The following is a 20,225-nucleotide window of genomic DNA, read 5'->3' on the forward strand; positions in this document are numbered from 1 at the left end:
CTCCATGTCATGAAACTTCATGAAACAAGCTCAACAGTTACTGCAGATTCCTGTATTTCTGTATCTTGTACTATTGGTCACAGTCAGTACCGTCGTGTATTTAAATTATTGTCTCTTTCATTCTCGTTCTCCTTTCAACTTTAAGGCAATAATGTCTTAGCTGAGTTGTGTCGTCCAATCGGACACCTTCATTCGCAGTCAGTGTTTTCCAGGCTTGCAGAACAAGCAGCTGCTTGCTCTAAGGAAAAGACACAACTGGTTGGAAATCTTCTGTTCGCTTCCTTTTAACTGTACCTGTCGGAACGCGATCTTTTCTAGCACCCTTGGATTTTGATCGTCGCGTATATTCTTTTTCATGCTCCGAACGCGCAGATTTTTTCTGAAGCAAAACTCATCTCGATGCTCGAAACCAGTCAACCAATCTATTTTTCTTCCAACAACATGTATCGATTCGTCTTGCTCGTACTCACCATTGCATCCGTGACGGCCTTTCAAGCCAGCATTCCTCGTTTCGCCGTCGTTCAACAGGTAAGAAAGGGTACGACAGTTGTGATGGGCTATCCACGATTGACCGCCGATGAATCTTACTCAATCTTACTCACTCGTGGAATTATTCGGGCGTTGTCAGGATGATTTTTCCTCCACTGCTCGTTTCGTCATGACAGAAGAAGAGACGCAGGCTATTCTCAAGTCGGCGACAGATTGTGCTGAAGGAGAATGCTCTATCGACGATGTCTCGGAGTTGCTCTTTGAACTGAAGGAGCAAGAAAAAGTCCTTTCCAGTCGTCTGGACAAGATTATGAATCAAATTTCGCGTCTCCAGAACGCGAACGAAAAAGAAGAACGCAAGGTAGATGAGGTTCGTAGCTTTGTGAAGGATGTCCTTTCAGTCTTCCAGCACGACAAGGTTGGCAAGTATTCGCCTAACGCTTATTCGGGAAGTATCGGCGATGGTCCTACTACAGCCTACGATGCGCTTCCTCCTAAGAAGTGGAAGTCTAGCACTTAGTTGTCGTGCAGTGAATAATAAGTGCTCTCATGTTAGACCTTCCGACCCGATACGACAATTTGTCGGTCAATAGCGTCATGTCAATATAGCTAATGATATAATTCATCTTGCTACTGTCGACCTTTGTTGTATGCTCGAATTATTAAGGACTGTAGGCCATACTACAAATCAAAGCTAAGAAATGCAACTTGATTGGGCAAGATCGGTTTCTTACGGACGTCAATAGCGCTAGGAATGGAAACTTATTGTTTTATCGTCAAACCCGTAGGAGGCTGAAGTACTGGTGCGGAATGGATTGAGGTCTTATGTGTCAATAAAGCTTCACTATCTATGAGGCTTTTAAGCTCTGAAGCGTATGATAGTTTGCGTCTATGGCTTGCTTGCCGGCTTCCACTTCTTGGGCGGTAGTGCATCGTACGCCGTCGTAGACCCTTTGCCAACATCTCCACTGTATCCCATGGGCTTGGTCAACGAAGGATAGTCATTCCCAGACGCCTTGTCGCTCGCTTGGAAAACTCGAAAGATGGCACGAACAGTCTCACGAACCTGGTCGACTTTACGATCATCGTCTTTGTTGACTACTTCCAAACTCTTAATCATCACGCGGACTTCGTCTAGACGGTTGGATAATTCCTTTTGCTGAGCGTGCAGGATCTGAATTAAGTCGTCGACTTCATCAATAGAGCATTCACCCTCGGCACAGTCAGAAGCTTGGGTCACAATCTTATCGGTTTCATCAGCGGACATCAGCGAAAGAGACGTCATCGTACGGCTCTGCTGTGTGAATTACAACGATCATTGAAGATCACAAAGGGTGAGTTCGCATCGGAACCAAAATCTGCCAAAGCCAAAGCAGTATAGTATCTTTTGAACTTACGAGACGGGAAGCGGGAGCAAAAGCATGGTTTCCAACCAAAAGGGTGGCAAAAATGGCGAGCGAAGAGATGCGCATGTTGGCAGAGAGGTTTTGTGGACTATTTTGTATGAGACACTTGCAAAGAGGTCCTGTATCACAGTCAAGATGGTTTGCTTCCCTGTCAGGGCACAGCTCTATTTCCAATTGATGGTTTTGTTTATCCTGCCAGATTTCGGGCTGCGATCCGAACTACGACAGTCCTTCTGGTCGCAGTTGATGCCCTGCCGACTTTCTTTCGACAGATGTACTCTGTTCTCTGACAGAATGTCCTCCAACCTTCTGACACAGGTGACGTCACGTTTTTACACTGGTTCTAATTTTCAGTTTGTACATCCGAGATAAGTTACCATGTCTGCAAAGTTTATCACGCTAGAGCTTTACTATAATATTCTGACTATTCTTAGAGTTAACTGTACGAGACAACTTTTGGAGACCGCAAAACAGGTAAAGGCAGCACGAGTGCAAGGGAAAACCAATGTGCCTGCTCTTGCCACAAAGATCGAAAGCAACCCAGGTAACATTTTTATATCGAGATCTGGCAGCTCTTCACCATCTCAAAATTCTCTTAAAAGATAAAGTATGCAAAGCGCCTGCTAGGACAAAAAAAATGCTACTGCATAAAACCCCTTTCTACATGTGCCTTGTTTTCTCTAGGAACTGCGGACGTCATGCAGTTCTTGAAATCGACAGCGCCCTTACAATCATCTTTCCCGTTTAAATGATCACATGCACTGTATCTTCATCAATGATGGAAGGGACACGATCAATTTGCCGGAAGAACGAGGTTAGCAACAAGGCAGACAGCAAAAACACCATCCCCCCTCCGACTAGCCAAGAAAGAAAGCCGAGCGACAGGTACAGCCATCGAAGACCTAGCCATTGACCGTTCTGCGATTTGCGCATGATCGAATCCACTTTCGTGGAATTTTTCGTGACTGGAAACATGAACCCGGCATGCGTCATGAGACGGGCAGACTGAAGGAATTCGTAAGCCGACAACAGCATGGAAAAGGAAACAAAAACGAACTGCAGAGTAATTGTTCTTCGACCCACACCATCCTTAATCATTGGTACAATCTTCCCCGTGATTACAGTGAGTAGTGAGAGCACCGTTGTGGCAAGAAACGCATTGGCAGTAATAGCGTTTCGCAATGTCTGGGTGGCGTATATCCAGTTTTCCGTATCCCGAACGTGTTTTGCCCATTCCACTCGTGTGTTGGCCTGTGTACTCCTCCAAGTTGACACCCCCGAAGTCTCTTGCTTATACAGCTTGTAATGGTAGGACGCCAGTACCCCAAACGCCAACATGGCCGTTACCGTCGGCACAACCCATGGATGCGCAAGTTGGTGAACAGTAGATCCTCCAATAACCGCAGCACGAGAGACGGCCTTGTTCCAGCCAACCTCCACATAGTTTGAAACCGTTTCTGCACCGGTATTAACGCTCTTGGTAAATCGTTCCAGCACGTTTAGCGGGGGTGCTGGCGGTGATGCTACGCTTCTGACGGAAGAATGGAGTCGTACGGCTTGACGAGAAGACACTATCGGTTTTCGGTTCCTCGGTACAACATGTAAGGGCTGGTGAAAGCCCGCAATTGCGACGTGAGCTCCAAAACAGGTGGCCGAGAAAGTCAGTACAAGCGCAGCGGTTGCCCTCATCATAGCAAGCTTTGGAGGCAGGTATGCTTCAACGCGCACTAGCAACAAGATCCGTTCATTGAGAGCGGGCGTCAACTCGTCGCTTCTCAACTGACAGTGAGACCCGGGAAAGCAAGGAGTCGAAAGTCCGTGACAGTCAACTACAAATCCACCGTTTTTGGCCCAAAAGAGATTAAATATTCCTATATTAGATTCTAGATTCCAGAAGCCTATGTTGGCATGCAGACGGAAGCAGAGATCCCAAAATTATTGTCGGATGCTGAAAAACGGCAAAAAAGTACTATCAAACATCTTTGGCTTTACATTGGTACGAATTGCTGATTTACTAAATTGTTAGCTATGCCACAGCATTCCGATAGCAGCTTTTCCGCTGTAACAAGGCACCGAACGCCTTATTCGACGGCAGGACGTCCCCCCTCGATTGATATCGTTGATGATGAATGGGCCACGGACAAGCTACCAGACGACGACGTGGACGTTTCTCGACACGAGGCGGCAGTTGCTCCTCTAATGGAGGAAGGAGAACTGGACGCGGACGCGATCGTAGTTTCACCGTCGGGTAATTCATCGGCAGCGGCCAAGAACGCGGCTGAACGTCGCCGGCGTGCGGAAGGCTGGAATGATCTGGGTCTGGACGAGCTGGATGGTGGGAACGTAGCCGCAGCACTAACTGTTGCTCCTGCCAACCGATCAGCCCCCACAAATGGTTCAAATGCCAGATGATAATCTGGGCCCCGACATGGCGATCTTTATCGGTCGGCTGCGAAAGGAGGCGTTCGGGAGGGGGTTCGTCGCCCAATGTGGCCTACTTGTATGACGACACTTTGTTTTGTATAAATGTATATCTTCAGACTTTTGCGTACTACTTCCAGGCAGCCTGCTTATGTATGATAGCCGTTGCAGTATATGCAGCCAGTCGTTGGACGGAAACATTCGCACAGCAGATCAACGGCGCAGAAGTAGTCAATTGCACCCGTTGAGTGTGACTAGCGACTTTGATCGACTCAACTTGTTGGAGTGCAATATTTGGTCTAAGACTCTTCTTCATCCAATAGATAACGTCAATGCCTTCGTTTTGTATCGATTGTCTCAATAGGTAACGTCAATGCCTTCGTTTTGTATCGATTGTCAAGACAAGCCTACTTTACAGTTATTACAATTTTTCAGTCAAAGGCAATTTTTCCTCCTCGAGTACAAGCTCGAAGATGAGGGTTCAGGTTGTGCGTGTCTGACAGTGACATTGACAGTGAATCGGGTTGGGCTTCCGTCCGTTCATAGACAGCTAATCCAACACACACTAACTGCAAGGCGCGAGTATTGTTTTGAGTGTTCCCGTAGACCTTTATCGCCTTTCCTTGATAGACATGTATTGCTACGTGCAACTTCGTTTCTGATACCTCCGGAGTAGCGGTCGGTCGCTTGCGCTACCAGACTGCAATGAATGAGGATGAAATTGAAGGCGCTGTCACACGTAATTTGTTTCGAACAGACTCAGATAGTTCGGACGAAGACGACTCAGTCATCGACCCGATAAAAGAAAATAGTAGATTTTCGGGCACGCGCGCAACACTACGACGAGAAGTCTTGCACGTCACACTGGAAGAGAAAGTTGGCGAGGTTTCTATTGCACAACAGCTTTGGCCGGCAGCAGAGTTCCTGGCTCGCTATATCCTCGACGTGGCGGAATCCCTCGAGACACAAGCCAGCATTGACCTGAATACACACGTTTCCATATGTTCTCGAGAGAACGAGCAGCGAAGTAGCGCATTTCGAGCCCTTCAAGAAGCACTCGAATCGAAAAATTCTGAAAAGGCAGCTCCTATCATAGAACTTGGTGCTGGACTGGGATTGACAGGGCTTGAGATCGCTACTCAGTTGAGCGTCCACGTGCTCTCAACTGAATTGGAAGAAGGAATACCAATGTTGAAGACAATCATTACGGTGAACAAATCTGCATTCAAACTAGGAGAAAAGGCAGTCGAAGCACAAGAACTTATGTGGGGTAATAAAGCACAGAGTCAAGATGCCTTGTTGTGGTATGAACGGGTATGTGGAGGGGTGCCAAGACCTCTGGTTGTTCTCGGCTCTGATGTTGTGTATTGGGAGGAATTGCACGATCCGTTGGAACGTACACTGTATGATTTGCTCTCCAATACTCCTCCTGGTTCTATTTGTATCCTAGCTGGCATGCGCCGGTGGAAATCAGACACCAGCTTTTACAAAACATTGGGAAAAAGAAGTCGAACTGCAAGCCATGAACTTTATTGCAGTTTATTGAAGGAAGACCTGCGACGTAGTGAAGGAAGTCGGCAGATTATGCGAATCTACGCCGTACAATGGGTTGAACGAGAGGCGAAGAAGGCAAAGCAAGCTAACGGCAAGATTCAATTAGGCTTCCAATGAAGTAACACCTGTTCCAGGAGAAGTTCAACTAGACGATCACAATCATCTTGTCATAGTTTGAGGAAAAGACCGCCTTCTTTTACTAGAGTACAGTTTGTTACGTAGTGCATTCAAATTCAGGGCTTAGGGTTTGACTAGCAATGACCCTATGGACTTACCTGTCGAAAACGATCTAAAACGTCTCGCTCCCCTCGATGCGATGACCATGAGCCACGAGGCCAAAAGGGATACCGTTTTTGCAAATTTCTGGCCACTCCAGCGTGTGTAGAAACACTTGCATTCTCTTTGGACTGCTTGAATAACACAGTTTCCTCCCAAATAGCCTCAAGACCGCTGTCTGTTCAAAAATGCAACGGCGACAGGCAAGTTCTTATGCGCCGACGAAGGAACCATCGCCAAGTAGAATCACTGGCAAACATACCGCAGTGCGAACGAAACCTCGGGTAGAGGGAGGCATCAGCTCTGGCGCACTGATCGTAATCGCCGTTGTGCTGACGCTCGCGACATTTCTTTTCCCTTCCGAAATGAACCAAGTAGAACAAGAAGCTGGCTACCTTGCACAAAAGGCAGAACACGACTTGATGGACTGGGTTCATCGCGACGGAGGAAGCTCACAGGTCTCATCTTCCAAGTGGGTAGACGGTGAAAAAAGACTAAAAGTAAAGCTCAAGGAACTAGCTGATAGACAAGCAAAGGGGTTGGACATTGGTGTACCGGTTTTGACGCGCTACCTCGGCGAGGACATTCCGGCTTGGCCTGACGCGACGATTACTAAGGAAGCCTGGAACGCAAAGGTCGCTGAAAAATATGCGGAAATGAGTCGAGAGGAAGAAGAATGGCGAGCAAAAGTCGCTGCTGTTGTTTCTAAAGACCAGCGTGGTTAAAGATATCTCGACCAAACGATACTTTCTGAAGGCGTGTGGTTCTGTCTTGCAAATAGAAACAAACATTATCTAGTTGGAGGCAGCTGTTGGACAAGTCCGTCCGGCAATTACAAGTAGAGGATATGTAGTAATACTTTTTAACGATGCTTGTTGTGAGTCTTCCAGTCGGGCATAAACGGTGCAGCATTTGCAAAGGCTACGGCAAAAAAGTTGTACGGCAAGAAAAAGGTGCCCATCCGCGTTCCCCACGCCAATCCTGCAAAGTGGTGAGAAGAATGTCAGTTGTTGAACATCCAATACTATGACTGGCAAAGCACTGGTACCGACCTCCCATGTCACGCAACGCGCATACACCAATACTCTTTAGCATCGTGTCTGCTAATTTCTCGTCTGGTGACACTGCACTGGTTGCCGCCTTCTCAATCATATCGACTTTGTGGTCCAAGTTCGTGTAAAACTGGCTCTTGACAGGAGACGGATGGATTGCACATACATCAATACCAAGAGACTGCACTTCGATATGTAAGCACGCAGCAAACTGCGAGACAAAGGCTTTGGTACTTGCATACATTGCTGCAAATGGAGTCGGTATAAAACCAGCAACACTACTTGTAAAAACAATGCAACCTTTTGCTTTTTTTGCGACAAGCTTCTGCACAAAGAAATGCGAAATATTCACTGAAGCTGTAGCATTGCATTCAATGTTTGCCAGGAGCTTTCCAATCGGAGTTTGATCGAGAAATCCGGTAACCATGAACCCAGCATTGTTAAAAACGATTGGAACGTCAATGTCCTTGGTTGCTGCGTTGATCTTGGCCATGTAGTCGACGCCAGGCGAGAAAGTTACACCGGCTGCGCGAAACGACTGCTTCGGGTACATTTCGGCGAGTTCTCTCATTGTCGACTTAAGGAAATTGTCGTCGAGAGAGACAATAACAATGTTCAAGCCCTGACTTGCGAGCTTGAATGCGAGCGCTTTGCCAATTCCACTTCCACCTCCCGTCACCAGAGCCCATTCAGCATTGTATCTTTTCTTTAAATCAGGAACAGGGCGCACTACCATATACAATTGAGGAATGAGATACGCCACAAACCAAAAGACGGTGGGAAAGGCGAAGATCATTGCTAAGATTGTCAACGGCGGCATCGATCCGTGCGAAGCTTCGCATGTTCCTATTCCAGCATCGCTCGTTGACATTGCGATTCCTATATTTCAACGTATCAGATCAAAATAACGAAGGTGCAAACAGCATGGATCGAAAACGACCAATGATTTGACGATGAATTCGAAATGAACGAAAAGTTCTATAGCAAAGATTAGAGTTACTGTAAGAGCACCTTGAACCGAGTGTGAAGAGAGATCGGTCTGTAGTCTTCTCGATTTGGTCTGTCAGTCAGTCCAGCAATCCGCCTTCAATTGTGGCCCGATTCCGTTAGCGTAAAATCTAGACCGCATCTGGTCCTTCACTTTCCCAACATGCAATTGATTCCACGTGGCATACGAAGACTGTCCTCTCACGTCACGAGCCGCCAAAGCCATCCATAGCCACTTCTTCCTCTCCCAGCCGTCGGCAATCTGTGTCCTCAAGATTCGCTTTTAGGTCCACATGAGGGGCTCATTAGTTTGCTTACTAATTCATTTGGCAGCAGCCGTTTCTTGGGGTCTCCCATGGTCTGGAGACGCAACATCATGCGTTCGCTTCGAAGAGGCGACAGTCGACGCCGACGGTCCCAACACTGAGAATGATCTCGCTTCCGCCGAAGCCAAGATAGCTGATTTCTTGGAGGCTACGCCAACAAATGGCAAGTTTCATGTACAAGGATGGCGATGGCATACAATGTCACTGGTACGTGAAGCCGATCGACTTAATAAGCTAGCTACGAAGCTTTTGGAGAAATCATCGTCCGACGAAGCCCATAGTTTGGAGAAAGAGGTGGACTATGTCGTTGGTTTCAACATGAAAGGCCTTCACAAAATTGAACGGGACTTGTTCTTTCCTTGGGTTCGGAAAAAAATGGAGCTATCTATAAAGAATCCAGACTTTGCAAAAGCCTTTTCTACGGTCATGGACCAGCTCGAGGGAGACCGACAAACGATGGAGACCTTAGGGATGTCGTTGGTACGTGTTCGGAGTGTCAAGTTGATTCACATCGCCGTTCCTTATCTCATTCTTCTTTCTCGCATAACAGGCTGAAATCACACGAATGGCTGCCGACTCAGACAATCCGTCGAATGTGCGCATGGACGCATATGACGCAGTTGCTTCCATGTCAGCGACTCTCGCCAAGTACGGTCGAGCTATGCTGGAGCGAGAGGACAAATTTTTAGTTCCGGCCGTCGCAAATATCGTCCCAGAATCGGAGCAAAAGTCTTTCAACAATAAGGTCATACGAAATCTAGGAGTTTTCGACTCTCGCGTGCATCTCGTTGGGATGCACGAGGCTGTCTGGCAGCTCGACAAAGAATCAGAGCGAAAGCTCTTTGATGAGACGATACCATCTATCCCACGAAAGATGATCCCAAGATGGAAACGGCTTTTGTACGAACCTGCTATTGGAAAGTTGAATGACCTATGAATGGTAAGGCGTCTCGTTTGTCTTTTATTATTATTTTGAGCTCGACCTGCGCGTGTACATTGTCACAGGTGTACGCATGATAGCAGTGTCACTTGCATTTCGCACTGAATGACTGGATGCATTTCACTTCCAGTTTTCTCCTGAGGCATATGCGATTGCTGAAAGCTCTAGATTACCAGACAGATGTTGAGAGCTGCCCTCGGGCGCTTTCCATTTGTCAGAGCTACATTCCCACTCCTTGGCGAGCGCCCTGGTGCCATTACGTGATTGGGAGATAACCGTAGTACGGACATTTCTGGTATAGAGTCGTTGAAAGAGTTTGGCACTCACTTTTGTCTTTCTCTATTGGACTTTGCACGCAGGAAATATTCTCTCAGCATTGACTGTGAGCTTGTATTTTAGCTTTTAAAATGCGCATTAGCCAATTTATACTATTTTCCGTCCCTTCCACTGAGATAATGTAGTATCATATGTGTGCACATCTGAAAAGAAACGAAATTGTTCAAAACTTATTCTGCTGTCTCGTCTTCATCTGCTCCAGTCCCTGCCTTCCCTCCAGTCTCTGTATCATCTTTAGCATTGACATTTTCCCCCAATTTCGCTTTTTTAAGTGTTGGCTCCTCAACACTTTCTGTCTCTGGAGAATGCTTCGGGCTTTCGGCTGCGGTATTATCATCATCATCATCGTTTCTGTGCCGTTTGCGATCTGAGTTTTCTTCATCATCATCGTCATCATCGTCTTTTGCTTCGTTGTCATTGTCGTCATCGTCGTCATCATTCTCCTCATCCTCCTGTTTTGAGGGAGTTTCTTTGCTTCCGTCATCGTCGCGTTCTTTCTTGTCTGCGGCAGCCTTAGCCTTGGCGTCCTTCTTGTGTTTCTCCGAGACACGGTACGATTCCAAAAAACTCATCATGTCGGTCGAAAAGTCGTCAAAGTCTAGCTCCTACAAATAGGGGAGCACAAGGACGTACGTTCAGGACAAGCTGCAAAATAACAGTATGCGTGCACGCGATGACATGAACAATCGCGATATGTCTGTGATATGATGTGGATTCCATCGTGCAAAACGAGACTCCTTGACCAAACAATAGCTTACCTTGATTGCGGCGAGGACATCGTTGGCTGTAATTGTCTGTCGCTTGTGCGTACGGGCAAAGTCGTTGGCACAAGCGGTCAAATAGATAATGAAAATTCCACTCGCTCTCGCAAATGCGGCCGAAGCGTCTTTACCAACGTTGGTCGACGACGGCAAGGTGTGCTTCAGAATTCGCCGCACACAAGCCAAGGGCGGCTCGAATTCTACCGCAGCCGGAGGCGGTTGCGTCTTCTCTTCCTCTGGATCAGCAGCCATTGTTTCGGCTTTCAAGACTATTGTGCAGATGGCGAAAACGAAGATAGTGCGGATGTCGGAATGGAAACCATTTACCTACAATGGAACGCTAGTCATGGTTCTTATGCCGGCTCAGGACTCGTGGGGAAAAGTATGTTGTTGCTTCCAACAGAAATCCTGTCCGGCCGGCGCCCAACCTTATGAGGGAGGTCCTGTCGTAGGTGACAGAGGCCAATATACAACAAATCAGTAGACGCGTGAAAAGATTTGCTCCTGGGATACCCGCTCACAATCAGCTTTTCTGTTAACTAACTGTAAGAAAGAATGAATATAGTTTCTGTATGAGATACTGACATTACGATCACAGTCAGTACATCTTTGCTATGCTTTTGAGAAAACTAGAATGCTACAAGTAGGGGTACAGGTGTCGGTCACCGACTGGAGAACAAATCCGGCTTGTGTGGCAAACTCAGACCACTCCGACTCTGTTTTGGCTGATTCGCGTCCACCCAGCAGAAGCATTGTACTCATATAGATTTGTAGCTTGCTCATTGTGCTCCTGGAACTTAGTCCACAATTCGGGAGGACGGCTTCAGCAATTATCAATTTGCCGCTCGCTGGTAATGATGCATGGCAAGCTTGCAGAATTTGCATCGAAGAAACGTCATCCCAATCACAAAAGACAACGTGTTTCATGAAAATTGCGTCGGTTGGGGGGAAGTGGAAGAGTTGAACAAATTTCCTCCCAACAAAGTAACACTGGTAGATGGTGTGGAAAGCAGCTCAACGACGGAGGGTCGGTCCAACGAGAAACAAGTGACGTCAGGATATGCACCCTGGACTGCTTTCATGACGGCTCCATCGTGACCGCCCAAATCAACAACCGACTTGGCCGACAAAGTTTGCCAATCAAACCCTTCGACGCAGGCTTGGAGTTCCAAATCCGTAACGAGGCCCACAAAGGCGTTGGCGTAGCGGAGTGAATCACAATTCTCCCGGCGGCCGTAGAATTCGTCAACGGCTATACCGTTGGCAATGGCGAACGGAGTCGTCTTTGGGTGATCACAAATTTGGTGCTGAGTAACCAGATAGGACGGCATCCCAGTCCAGGCGTTCCACAATGGGGGCTCCATCCAATGCTGTATCAAGCTTGCCCAAGACGCCTCCTGCTGAGTATGCTCACTCATTTGTTGTGCTGTCGCCGTCGGTTGCCGCAAAAGCGCGCCCGTCGCAGTCAACGAGAAGGCCCATTCTCCGCTCATTCTCACTTCATGGAGTATTCCTTCCAAGGCCAAAAGACGCAAGACTCGGAGCAACGCATCTGAATCAATATTGTTGTTTGGGGCCACTGCTTGTTGCTCTCGCGTTATCCGGGCCGAAATGGCGGAAAGAGACTTACAATGAGATATTCCAATTATATCCGGGATGCGCAGTTGCACCGCAATGTACAAAGCTTGAGAGGTGCAGTGTCGCGACGCCAATAGCATAAGGTTGGCCACGGCGTCCGGTGCACTATGCGGATCGTCCGAGGATGGGACAACGCCGAGGTTGCGTGCGACATTCCTGCGGTACCGATCGTGCCATCGAAGCGAAGGAGAGCGCAAACTCGAAGCTATTCGTACCTTTAGGGATGATACAGTGACGAATGCCAGAAGCTGTACGGATTTACTGTAAAAATCTTTCATGAAGCAGACTCAACATTTTTCTGTACCGCCATCGTTCGCTTTTGTTCTCATGGTCACTTTATTTGTGTCAACAAACAGTTTGTTCCGACACACGGGTATCTTCGTTCATCGTACCCCGTTCAACGAGTCACGAATACGAAATTTACAGTCAGAATGATGACGACAATTGGGATTGGGCAGGTAGTGCTCTGTCCGTCAACCTAACTTGGCTTTCCACTGATGACATCAGCAAGAACAACTGCTTCGCAAAAGCTGCGAACCATATTACTGGATCCAAGCCCAGCCGCAGAAAAATTTGTGGTGAGAGAGCTAGCTAGCGACTAGCTACGGTAGATGACGAGAGATCACTTTTCGTCTCGCGCCGCTTCTCTAGCTGTGTCAGGTCGGATTTCGGTCACTGTACAGTCTGACACGTACAATTAACACAAAAAGGTTGGATTGGCAGTTCGGCGCGTCCGATTGATCATACCGCAGCGGTGATTTTCTTTTCATCATGGCGGAAGACTCGAGCGCCGACGCCTTAAATCCTGTCGGAGATCTGCCGACCGAGGAGCCAGAGTCGGAAGAAGCTACACCAGAAGCGACACTCTTGAATAATCTCATGATATTGGCACCTCGTCAACGAAATCCGTCCGCTGGGACTGCAGCGGCAGGCCTGGCGCTTCCGCCATTGCGAGCCGAAGAACCGGTGCAGAGCCTCCGCGGAGCACTTACCGAAGTTGTTGGCTACGCGCATTTGACGAGCTTTCGTTTCGAACTGGCGCCAGATGGTGCTCCACAATTCGAAGGCGTTCCCCAGCCCTCCCCGCCGAACACTTTGGTTTCGCCCTTTACCGGACCAAATGCGGTTGTCTCCATTCCTTCTCAATTGCAATCCTTGAATGAGGATCCTCAAATCCAAGACCGTACCGAAGAGAAGCATGCCGATGTGTTGGACGAGTTTGGCGATCTGACACCCCTCCTATCACGGGGGCTTACGGACGGATCGGCCTTTGCTATGGTATTGGAACGATACGATGCAGCAGGAATCAAGGATCATGTACAGCGACTCAATTTCTTGATGGATGGTAATGTTCCTTCGGTTGTGAGTTTGGACAATGAAAAAGTTGCGCAAGTCGACGAGGAGGTGCTAGACGAGAAGTCCACAGACGGGCCAAAAGTACCTCCACTTCCAGAACTACCAACGTTTCCAAACGATAAATCCATCGTTATAGATGGCACAAATCTACAAGACTTTTACTATATGGCGTGTGGGGAAGACTTGAATCTTTACCACGGGAAAGCGGAAAGCTCTGCCTTAAAGACAAAAAAGAAGAAGAAAAAGGCAGTGGTGAACGGATCCAGGAAAACACAGACTCCGGAACCAGTTGTGATCGTTTCTGAAGTGTCCCCTGAGGCACTCGTAAAGGAAAAAATAACCCGTTTGAATGAATTGGAAGATATATGCCGGGTCCCTTGCACAATTCGATACAGTGGCTTTCATCCGCCACCTACCTCCCGTCGTTGGATTGGTGATTTGGCTTACTTGGAAGTGACTCCTCCGGAAGGCAAGACCCTGCATATCACGGCCATACCGATGGGGTTTTATCTCAATCGCTCGAAATCTGAATCCGGTGGACGTGAGACTTTTGATCCTTCTCCAGCCGTGAATTCGTGTTTTGCTCACGCTCTATTGGATTGTGTGTTGCAAGCATCTCCGTCGCTTTCGGAAGCTTGGAGACTTGCGCTGGAAGCATCGGCAGAACGCTCAGAAATTTTGGCCGCACTGAACAACAAGGGTACTTTTACGTCACTGTTCCGTGTCGCTATTCGTGGAGATTTTCAAGGCTTTCAATCGGCGTCGACGGCACACATGGCAACACAGGCTCTGGATTCGATGCTGCACAAACCGAGTTGGTTGATATCTCTGCCACGTGTGTTCCACAACGAGACGTCCTGGAATCGAAACCAATTGCACTCCTATTCCCCTACGCGATCCGACCATGAACTGGCGAATTCTTTTGGTGTCGATATCCGTAGCGGCACGATTCGTGATTGGAACGAAGAATTGCAGCTGGCCCGGGAGTTGCCGACTGAAGACGTAAATGAACGCATTGAACGTGCAAGACTCATTCACAAGGTTATGACTGAGTTTGGCGAGGCCTCGTTGCTTGGGGTAAAGGCGATTGCTGACGGACAGATTTCCCCAATGAATCCAAACGAGCCAACTCGCTCGCAAGTATACTTGCACAACAACATCTTCTTTTCACGAGCTATTGATGCTGGTCCAGAAACCTTCAAACTGGCCAAAGGCGACCGTGCGGCCAAAAAGTCGGCGAATCGAGACATTCAGTGCGTAGGCACATTCCATCGGATGGAGCAAAATGATTTATATACGCTAGCCACGGTTTTAATCGACTTCCTGGGAACGCGATATGTCTGCCAAAGTATTCTTCCCGGTATATTGATTGGCGAAAAGTCGCACACTCTATTGTACGGTGCGGTGGAATCGGGCGCACCGCTCAAGTGGAATGAAGATTTTCACAAATTGATGGAAGACAAACTTTGCGATACCATGATGATCGCCACGCGTCCAATCTTAAAAAATCCCTTGACCGAGGAACGTCAAAACGAAATTAAAAGCCAGAGAAAGCCCAATTCATCTTTTGCCGATCCCGAAAACCAGGACGACGCTGATACAGACTTGAATGCTGTCATGCAGTCCTGCATTCCAGTGGAGGCAAAGGGTATTTTGGGCAGCGATCAGCGCAAGTATGTGCTTGATTTTGGTCGTCTCACACCTCGTGACGCAAATTGGGTTCCGGAAAAGAAGGGCGGTACGGGAAAGTGGGAAGCTGCCAAGACAGAAAATGGCAACAAGCGACACAGTGCTATCCCACTAGACATTAAAGACGACGAATGGACGATGTGTGTACTTCGTCCTGAGCTTGTGTCGCGATATACTCAAGTTAGTATGGGCAAATATCTCCAAGACAAGAAGAATACAGAGGCAGAGAGAAGCGCTGTTGATAATCCCGCTTCGGAAAATAAGCCGACGTCGAAGGATACGATGCCAACAGAAGGCGATGAAATCACTTCTAAGGAGGACAACATCGACGCTTCTGAAGGCAGTCAAGTAGACAAAGTAAATTTCCCAGCAGCGAAAGATGAGGATCAACTAAATGAGCAAAATTTATCGGAAGAAGATTTGAAATATTTGAAGTCATTGCGTTTAAACGTCAACGTATTTTTGGACGATGTGAGATCGTTCGCGGAAAATGATAGTGAAGCAGCCGAACTGATTCAGCAAGATGAAGGGAGGGCTCGTGAAGTTGCTGTTTTTCTTTGGGAGGTGATTTTACCCAAAATTACCCTTGCAATCAAAGAATCGTCAGTTCACCAAGTACCTCTTGACGGATTCTCCCTCACCGAGTTCTTGCATCGTCATGGAGTCAATTGTAGATACATGGGACGACTCGCGGTTCTTGCAAAGAAACAGGAGGAAAAGGATGAGCAAAGTGATATTGAGCTGAAGGAAGGCCGATTGTCCGTCATTGAAAGACGGAAGATGCCAAAGTGTTGGCTGGAATTGCTCGAGTGCGAAATGGTTGCTCGAGCAGCTAAGCACGTTCTCGATCGTTACCTGACCGAAAATGGTGGAGTAGCTGCTGCTCAACCTGCTCAGACGATTGCCTCTTTTTTGTGTGCTCTCGTGTCCGAAAGCGAGGAGACTGCAGCTCAGACTGAGACACGTGCAATGCAATGTCCGGCGGACCAGCCAGACGAAGACGACTACACCGAAATGACCATGAATGACGTGGGCGGCAATGGCAATGCTGTGCCATCCCCGGTTCGGGGAAGGCACGAGGTGTGGCATGATATTGAAATGGAAATCGGCCGCAGATTCCGTTACTCCCTTTCCCTTTTCAACACCGGAAAGCCGAATGGAAGAGCTTTGCATATACCTCTTTTGAGACGAGTATGTCAGCGAACTGGTGTACGCCTCGTAGCGAAGAGGTACGATACTGGCGGAAAATGCCTATGTAGTAGTGGCAACGTTATAGGCGGACGACTGGCGGTTTCCTACCCCATCTCTCCTCTGGACATTGTCCATGTTTTACCCTTGATGAAACATGCTGCTGCGTACAACGAAGGCTTCGCCGCATGTTCGATCGCGCAAACCGTAACAATTCCTGCGCTTCACATCTCCTTGCCCGATGCGCGAACCGCCCTTGAACGTGCTCATGTTCAAATGGGTAGTCGAGCTCTGAGTCGGGCTCTGGAGCTCGCCCAGGAGGCCTCTAACCTATACCAGCGTGTGACAGATAGTGCAGTTCACCCGGGAGTCATAGAGAGCATAGATTTGATGTCTACAGTGTTTCTTGAGGCCGGTGACCCCCATCTTGCGGCTGAAAGCGCAGCTAAGGCGCTTGGGTTGGCAGTTCACAACGGCGGGTTTGATACACCGAATGTTTTTAATGCGCACATGTCCCTATTCCAAATGCTTTACGCCTCTCGGCAGATGGATCTCGGATTGAAGCATTTACGTGCTGCGATTTACTTGTTGGAAGTGATGGCAGGACCAAATCATATTGAACTCTTTAGTGCTTATCACAAGCTTGGGACGGTTTACTCGCACTCTGATTACGATGGTGCGTACCTTGAGACGGCCCTCGAGTGCTTTAAAGAAGTGATGGCACGCAATGGTTGTGATCGATTGATGGATGGAATCACGGCGAAGAACCATGCCAAGATTCTCGCAGGATTGGGCAACTATAAGGATGCCATCGTCGAGGAAAAGCGTGCCCATCGGACATTGTTTACATTTCTTGGAAAGGATCACGCGTGGACGAAAGATTGCGACAAGGAGCTTCAAATGTACACAAAACTTGCAGTTGAGCACGGAAACAAAAAGGCTGAGACCGACAAAAAGAACGAAGAAGCTGCCCGGGCGGATGCTTTGGCAGCTGACCTCATCGCGCAAGAAAACCGGAGCAAGAAGAATAAGAAGAAAAAGAGTAAAAAGTAAACTCAACTCATATCAAACAAAGCTCTGATTCTGTTGGTCACGTTAAAGTATTGCCATGCGTCGACTTGCTTAAAAAGTTGGCCTGGACAGCTTAGTTAGGAAAAGGAACCAATCAGAATACAGGGGAGGGGTCACATAATCTGTGGTGTGTGGATTTCCTAGCTCTGGACACTGATTTCACCGATATATCAAGGAAGCCATCAACACGAGGGCGGAAAACTTATACGACGTATTTCCTACCATGTACCTTGAGATGACCGCGCTTTTCACTGAAAGTTTATCATGGCAGTTTGTTTCTGACAGTTAAAAAGACAAAACTTCTCTCATCACATTCTCTTCCCCCTTCCTGCAAAGAGAATACTTTCGGAATCTCCGTATCCTGACAAGATACGTATGAAGCTTGGTCGAAAGCAGCTGCCACGCCGGCGCAAAGCAACGGGTCCATTGCGACTCGATTGGCCTGCCGTCGGCGCCTCTCAAGATCTCGTCGGCACCAAAGATCTTGTGTCGTTTTCACTGGAAGAAAGTGCATTCGTTCCAGTGCGTCGGAAGCAAAAGCGACCACGCAAGAATGCAGTCTCCCATACCGGAGGTGACACTAGTTCACATGACAATGCTCTTTGGATCGATAGGTATAATCCTCAATGTATAGCCGATGTCTGTGTGGCGCCAAAAAAAGTTCAGGAAGTTCGTCAATGGATCCAGTCTGCCATGAAAGATCACGTTCACAAACTCTTAATATTGGTAGGGAGCCCTGGAATTGGTAAGTCGACAATGATCCGTTGTTTGGCGAAGGAAAATAGATGGTCAATCTCTGAATGGAACGAAACGTTCTCGAATCAATACAGTGCTTTGAACTCGGCAATGCACTCTGTAGATCAACAGTCTTCTCTGAGCTCGTTTCAGGAGTTTCTCCGGCAAGCAGGGACCGGCTACCATTCTCTGACCTTCGAATCGTCGTCAAATTCATCAACAAAGCAAGACGGATCTCAAATTTCGGGGTCCATCATCTTGCTTGAAAGCCTTCCGACGCAACACGAATCAACCCAGATGCGATTAAGAGAGCTGTTTACTGAACACGTCCGCACCACATCCGTGCCAACGGTTCTCATCTTCAGCGATGTCTTGGAAGGGAAACACAAACGAGAGGATCTGGAGTCCTTGGTGGACCCCAATTTGCTGTATTCAGACCTTTGCCTCATTCTACAAATTCAGCCTTGTACTAAGCAAAACATGAAAAGGGTTTTGTCGCTTATTGTCCGTGCAGAAAGGCTTTCGGTACCTTCCAGTATATACGAAGACCTTCACGAGCGGAGCAACGGGGACTTGCGCTCGGCAATCACAACTTTTCAGTACGAAGCCATGGGGCAGTCGATGACCGTAAAGAACACAGATACAACCAACCGAGACCGCAGACTTTCGCCATTTCACGCCTTGGGTAAGCTCCTTTACGCGAAGCGCGTCACTGGTGCACACAAGGATCCATTAAGTTGGTGGAAATGGAAGGATGATCGTCCACCAATCGACTTTAATCCGGAAAACGTACTGGAGCATAGTGGGATTGAACAATTTGGGACTCTATCGTTTCTCGAACATCACAGTCCGGATTTCTTTTCCGACATATCGGAGCTGAGCGATACACTCGCGACTTTTTCAGATTCGGCGTTATTGATGGACTGTTCCTCTATTTCTGGCTCCCAGAATGCTGCCGCCTCGTTGGCTGGCCGTGCCGTCGCCGCCTTCAATCGACATCCACGCGCAAACAAATTCAGGCAACTTTCTGCTCCCAAAATTTTCGAAGTCAATCGCAACCGTCGGGAAAATGAAGTGCACCTTCGTCACCTACACCATTCTTTATCAACGAATCGTAGCAATGAACTTTCTTTGCATTCGGCCCTCGGAGCAACTTCGCACTTCGTCTCCGACAGCCTTTCGTTTCTCCGACGCATCATCCCCGAGTCAATAGATCTGTCTCTGAATACTATGCACTCACGATTCCGTCTTATAGACAAATCCATCTCGAGCAGCAATGATGCGAAAACAGGATTGTTAAAGGAGCAGCAGCAAGTGCTTCTGGACGACGATATTGGTGATTTTGATTCAGAATAAACTGCACCATGATGACTGGGATCGCAAGCTACTTTCTTTTTTACTGTTGGGAACAAAGACACTTTTTTTGACATAGTACCTTTCCGACTAACTGTAAGTAGATTGCGATGTGGGAAAATCTAGTGCTACCAGATTATTTCCGATAGTATAAGTGTACAAGCCTTTTTCATATAATAAGAAATGAAGATCAGGTTTCTCTGTCAAATTTGAAAACCCTACATCAAGCGACTGTCTGTGTTTGGGTACGTTAACCCTAAGTCTTTTCATTGGTCGACTACATAGCTGCTTTTGTTTCTTCGGTTCCTTTACCTTACAGTTAGTTAGCGCACTATTTTTACCCGTTATCGTTGCACCTGGTAGTTTTCTCAAATTGGAAATCTGCACGAAACTAATTTTGTGACACTGAAAACGTGACCGTTCTCTATTTTCTTTCGGCACAGAACAATCGCAAGTCGAGAGCCGATAGAGCTACGAAGGTAAGTTACGTTACAAAAAACCCACAATTCAGCCTTCGCGGTCAATTTTTTTCCTACAAGGACACCAAATTACCCTGGACACTAACCCAGTTTATTGAATGAACCTGCAGAGGAACACTGGAACGAAGAATTACCTCGAAGTAGCCTCCGTAGCGTTCGCCAAGAAGG

The 20,225-nt window shown here is 47.7% G+C and overlaps 12 protein-coding genes across 12 annotated transcripts; 7 read left to right on the top strand and 5 right to left on the bottom strand.

The window, feature by feature from the left end:
* The first annotated feature begins 365 nt into the window (after positions 1-365).
* Positions 366-1,128, top strand: PHATRDRAFT_43725 (predicted protein). Its single transcript, XM_002177762.1, has 2 exons — positions 366-528; positions 629-1,128. The coding sequence occupies exons 1-2, from the start codon at positions 400-402 to the stop codon at positions 1,007-1,009; spliced, it is 510 nt and encodes a 169-aa protein (XP_002177798.1). The 5' UTR covers positions 366-399; the 3' UTR covers positions 1,010-1,128.
* Positions 1,129-1,200: 72 nt separating this feature from the next.
* Positions 1,201-2,082, bottom strand: PHATRDRAFT_43726 (predicted protein). Its single transcript, XM_002178077.1, has 2 exons — positions 1,887-2,082; positions 1,201-1,786 (listed from the first exon to the last, which is right to left on the bottom strand). Exons 1-2 carry the CDS (start codon positions 1,959-1,961, stop codon positions 1,379-1,381), a joined length of 483 nt encoding a protein of 160 aa, XP_002178113.1. The 5' UTR covers positions 1,962-2,082; the 3' UTR covers positions 1,201-1,378.
* Positions 2,083-2,304: 222 nt separating this feature from the next.
* Positions 2,305-3,785, bottom strand: PHATRDRAFT_43727 (predicted protein). Its single transcript, XM_002178078.1, has one exon. The coding sequence runs from the start codon at positions 3,585-3,587 to the stop codon at positions 2,640-2,642; it is 948 nt and encodes a 315-aa protein (XP_002178114.1). The 5' UTR covers positions 3,588-3,785; the 3' UTR covers positions 2,305-2,639.
* Positions 3,786-3,923: 138 nt separating this feature from the next.
* Positions 3,924-4,307, top strand: PHATRDRAFT_33005 (predicted protein; the record flags this gene model as incomplete). Its single annotated transcript, XM_002177763.1, has 1 exon — positions 3,924-4,307. One exon carries the CDS (start codon positions 3,924-3,926, stop codon positions 4,305-4,307), a length of 384 nt encoding a protein of 127 aa, XP_002177799.1.
* Positions 4,308-5,021: 714 nt separating this feature from the next.
* On the top strand, positions 5,022-5,987 carry PHATRDRAFT_33006 (predicted protein; the record flags this gene model as incomplete). Its single annotated transcript, XM_002177764.1, has 1 exon — positions 5,022-5,987. One exon carries the CDS (start codon positions 5,022-5,024, stop codon positions 5,985-5,987), a length of 966 nt encoding a protein of 321 aa, XP_002177800.1.
* A 347-nt stretch (positions 5,988-6,334) lies between these two features.
* PHATRDRAFT_33007 (predicted protein) lies at positions 6,335-6,871 on the top strand (the record flags this gene model as incomplete). Its single annotated transcript, XM_002177765.1, has 1 exon — positions 6,335-6,871. The coding sequence occupies one exon, from the start codon at positions 6,335-6,337 to the stop codon at positions 6,869-6,871; it is 537 nt and encodes a 178-aa protein (XP_002177801.1).
* A 27-nt stretch (positions 6,872-6,898) lies between these two features.
* On the bottom strand, positions 6,899-8,069 carry PHATRDRAFT_43728 (short-chain dehydrogenase/reductase; the record flags this gene model as incomplete). The annotated part of the gene is made up of 2 exons (XM_002178079.1): positions 6,899-7,127; positions 7,199-8,069. The coding sequence occupies 2 exons, from the start codon at positions 8,067-8,069 to the stop codon at positions 7,009-7,011; spliced, it is 990 nt and encodes a 329-aa protein (XP_002178115.1). The 3' UTR covers positions 6,899-7,008.
* Positions 8,070-8,478: 409 nt separating this feature from the next.
* PHATRDRAFT_43729 (predicted protein) lies at positions 8,479-9,502 on the top strand (the record flags this gene model as incomplete). Its single annotated transcript, XM_002177766.1, has 2 exons — positions 8,479-8,991; positions 9,062-9,502. 2 exons carry the CDS (start codon positions 8,479-8,481, stop codon positions 9,446-9,448), a joined length of 900 nt encoding a protein of 299 aa, XP_002177802.1. The 3' UTR covers positions 9,449-9,502.
* Positions 9,503-9,846: 344 nt separating this feature from the next.
* Positions 9,847-10,800, bottom strand: PHATRDRAFT_43730 (predicted protein; the record flags this gene model as incomplete). Its single annotated transcript, XM_002178080.1, has 2 exons — positions 9,847-10,392; positions 10,546-10,800. 2 exons carry the CDS (start codon positions 10,798-10,800, stop codon positions 9,958-9,960), a joined length of 690 nt encoding a protein of 229 aa, XP_002178116.1. The 3' UTR covers positions 9,847-9,957.
* Positions 10,801-11,328: 528 nt separating this feature from the next.
* On the bottom strand, positions 11,329-12,508 carry PHATRDRAFT_43731 (predicted protein). Its single transcript, XM_002178081.1, has one exon. It carries the CDS (start codon positions 12,462-12,464, stop codon positions 11,472-11,474), a length of 993 nt encoding a protein of 330 aa, XP_002178117.1. The 5' UTR covers positions 12,465-12,508; the 3' UTR covers positions 11,329-11,471.
* Positions 12,509-12,860: 352 nt separating this feature from the next.
* On the top strand, positions 12,861-17,472 carry PHATRDRAFT_43732 (predicted protein; the record flags this gene model as incomplete). The annotated part of the gene is made up of 1 exon (XM_002177767.1): positions 12,861-17,472. Exon 1 carries the CDS (start codon positions 12,958-12,960, stop codon positions 17,470-17,472), a length of 4,515 nt encoding a protein of 1,504 aa, XP_002177803.1. The 5' UTR covers positions 12,861-12,957.
* Positions 17,473-17,865: 393 nt separating this feature from the next.
* On the top strand, positions 17,866-19,581 carry PHATRDRAFT_33013 (predicted protein; the record flags this gene model as incomplete). The annotated part of the gene is made up of 1 exon (XM_002177768.1): positions 17,866-19,581. The coding sequence occupies one exon, from the start codon at positions 17,866-17,868 to the stop codon at positions 19,579-19,581; it is 1,716 nt and encodes a 571-aa protein (XP_002177804.1).
* Between the last annotated feature and the right edge of the window lie 644 nt (positions 19,582-20,225).

The sequence above is a fragment of the Phaeodactylum tricornutum genome, chromosome 2 (genome assembly GCF_000150955.2).
Source record: "Phaeodactylum tricornutum CCAP 1055/1 chromosome 2, whole genome shotgun sequence".
In the NCBI taxonomy this organism is placed as follows: domain Eukaryota; phylum Bacillariophyta; class Bacillariophyceae; order Surirellales; family Neidiaceae; genus Phaeodactylum; species Phaeodactylum tricornutum.

Coding starts and splice junctions, on each gene's coding strand:
- PHATRDRAFT_43725 (XM_002177762.1), top strand. CDS start 400: ATGCTCGAAACCAGTCAACCAATCTATTTTTCTTCCAACAACATGTAT. Junction 529..628: donor GTTTCGCCGTCGTTCAACAG/GTAAGAAAGGGT, acceptor GGGCGTTGTCAG/GATGATTTTTCCTCCACTGC.
- PHATRDRAFT_43726 (XM_002178077.1), bottom strand. CDS start 1,961: ATGCGCATCTCTTCGCTCGCCATTTTTGCCACCCTTTTGGTTGGAAAC. Junction 1,787..1,886: donor TTGCTCCCGCTTCCCGTCTC/GTAAGTTCAAAA, acceptor TAATTCACACAG/CAGAGCCGTACGATGACGTC.
- PHATRDRAFT_43727 (XM_002178078.1), bottom strand. CDS start 3,587: ATGATGAGGGCAACCGCTGCGCTTGTACTGACTTTCTCGGCCACCTGT.
- PHATRDRAFT_43731 (XM_002178081.1), bottom strand. CDS start 12,464: ATGAAAGATTTTTACAGTAAATCCGTACAGCTTCTGGCATTCGTCACT.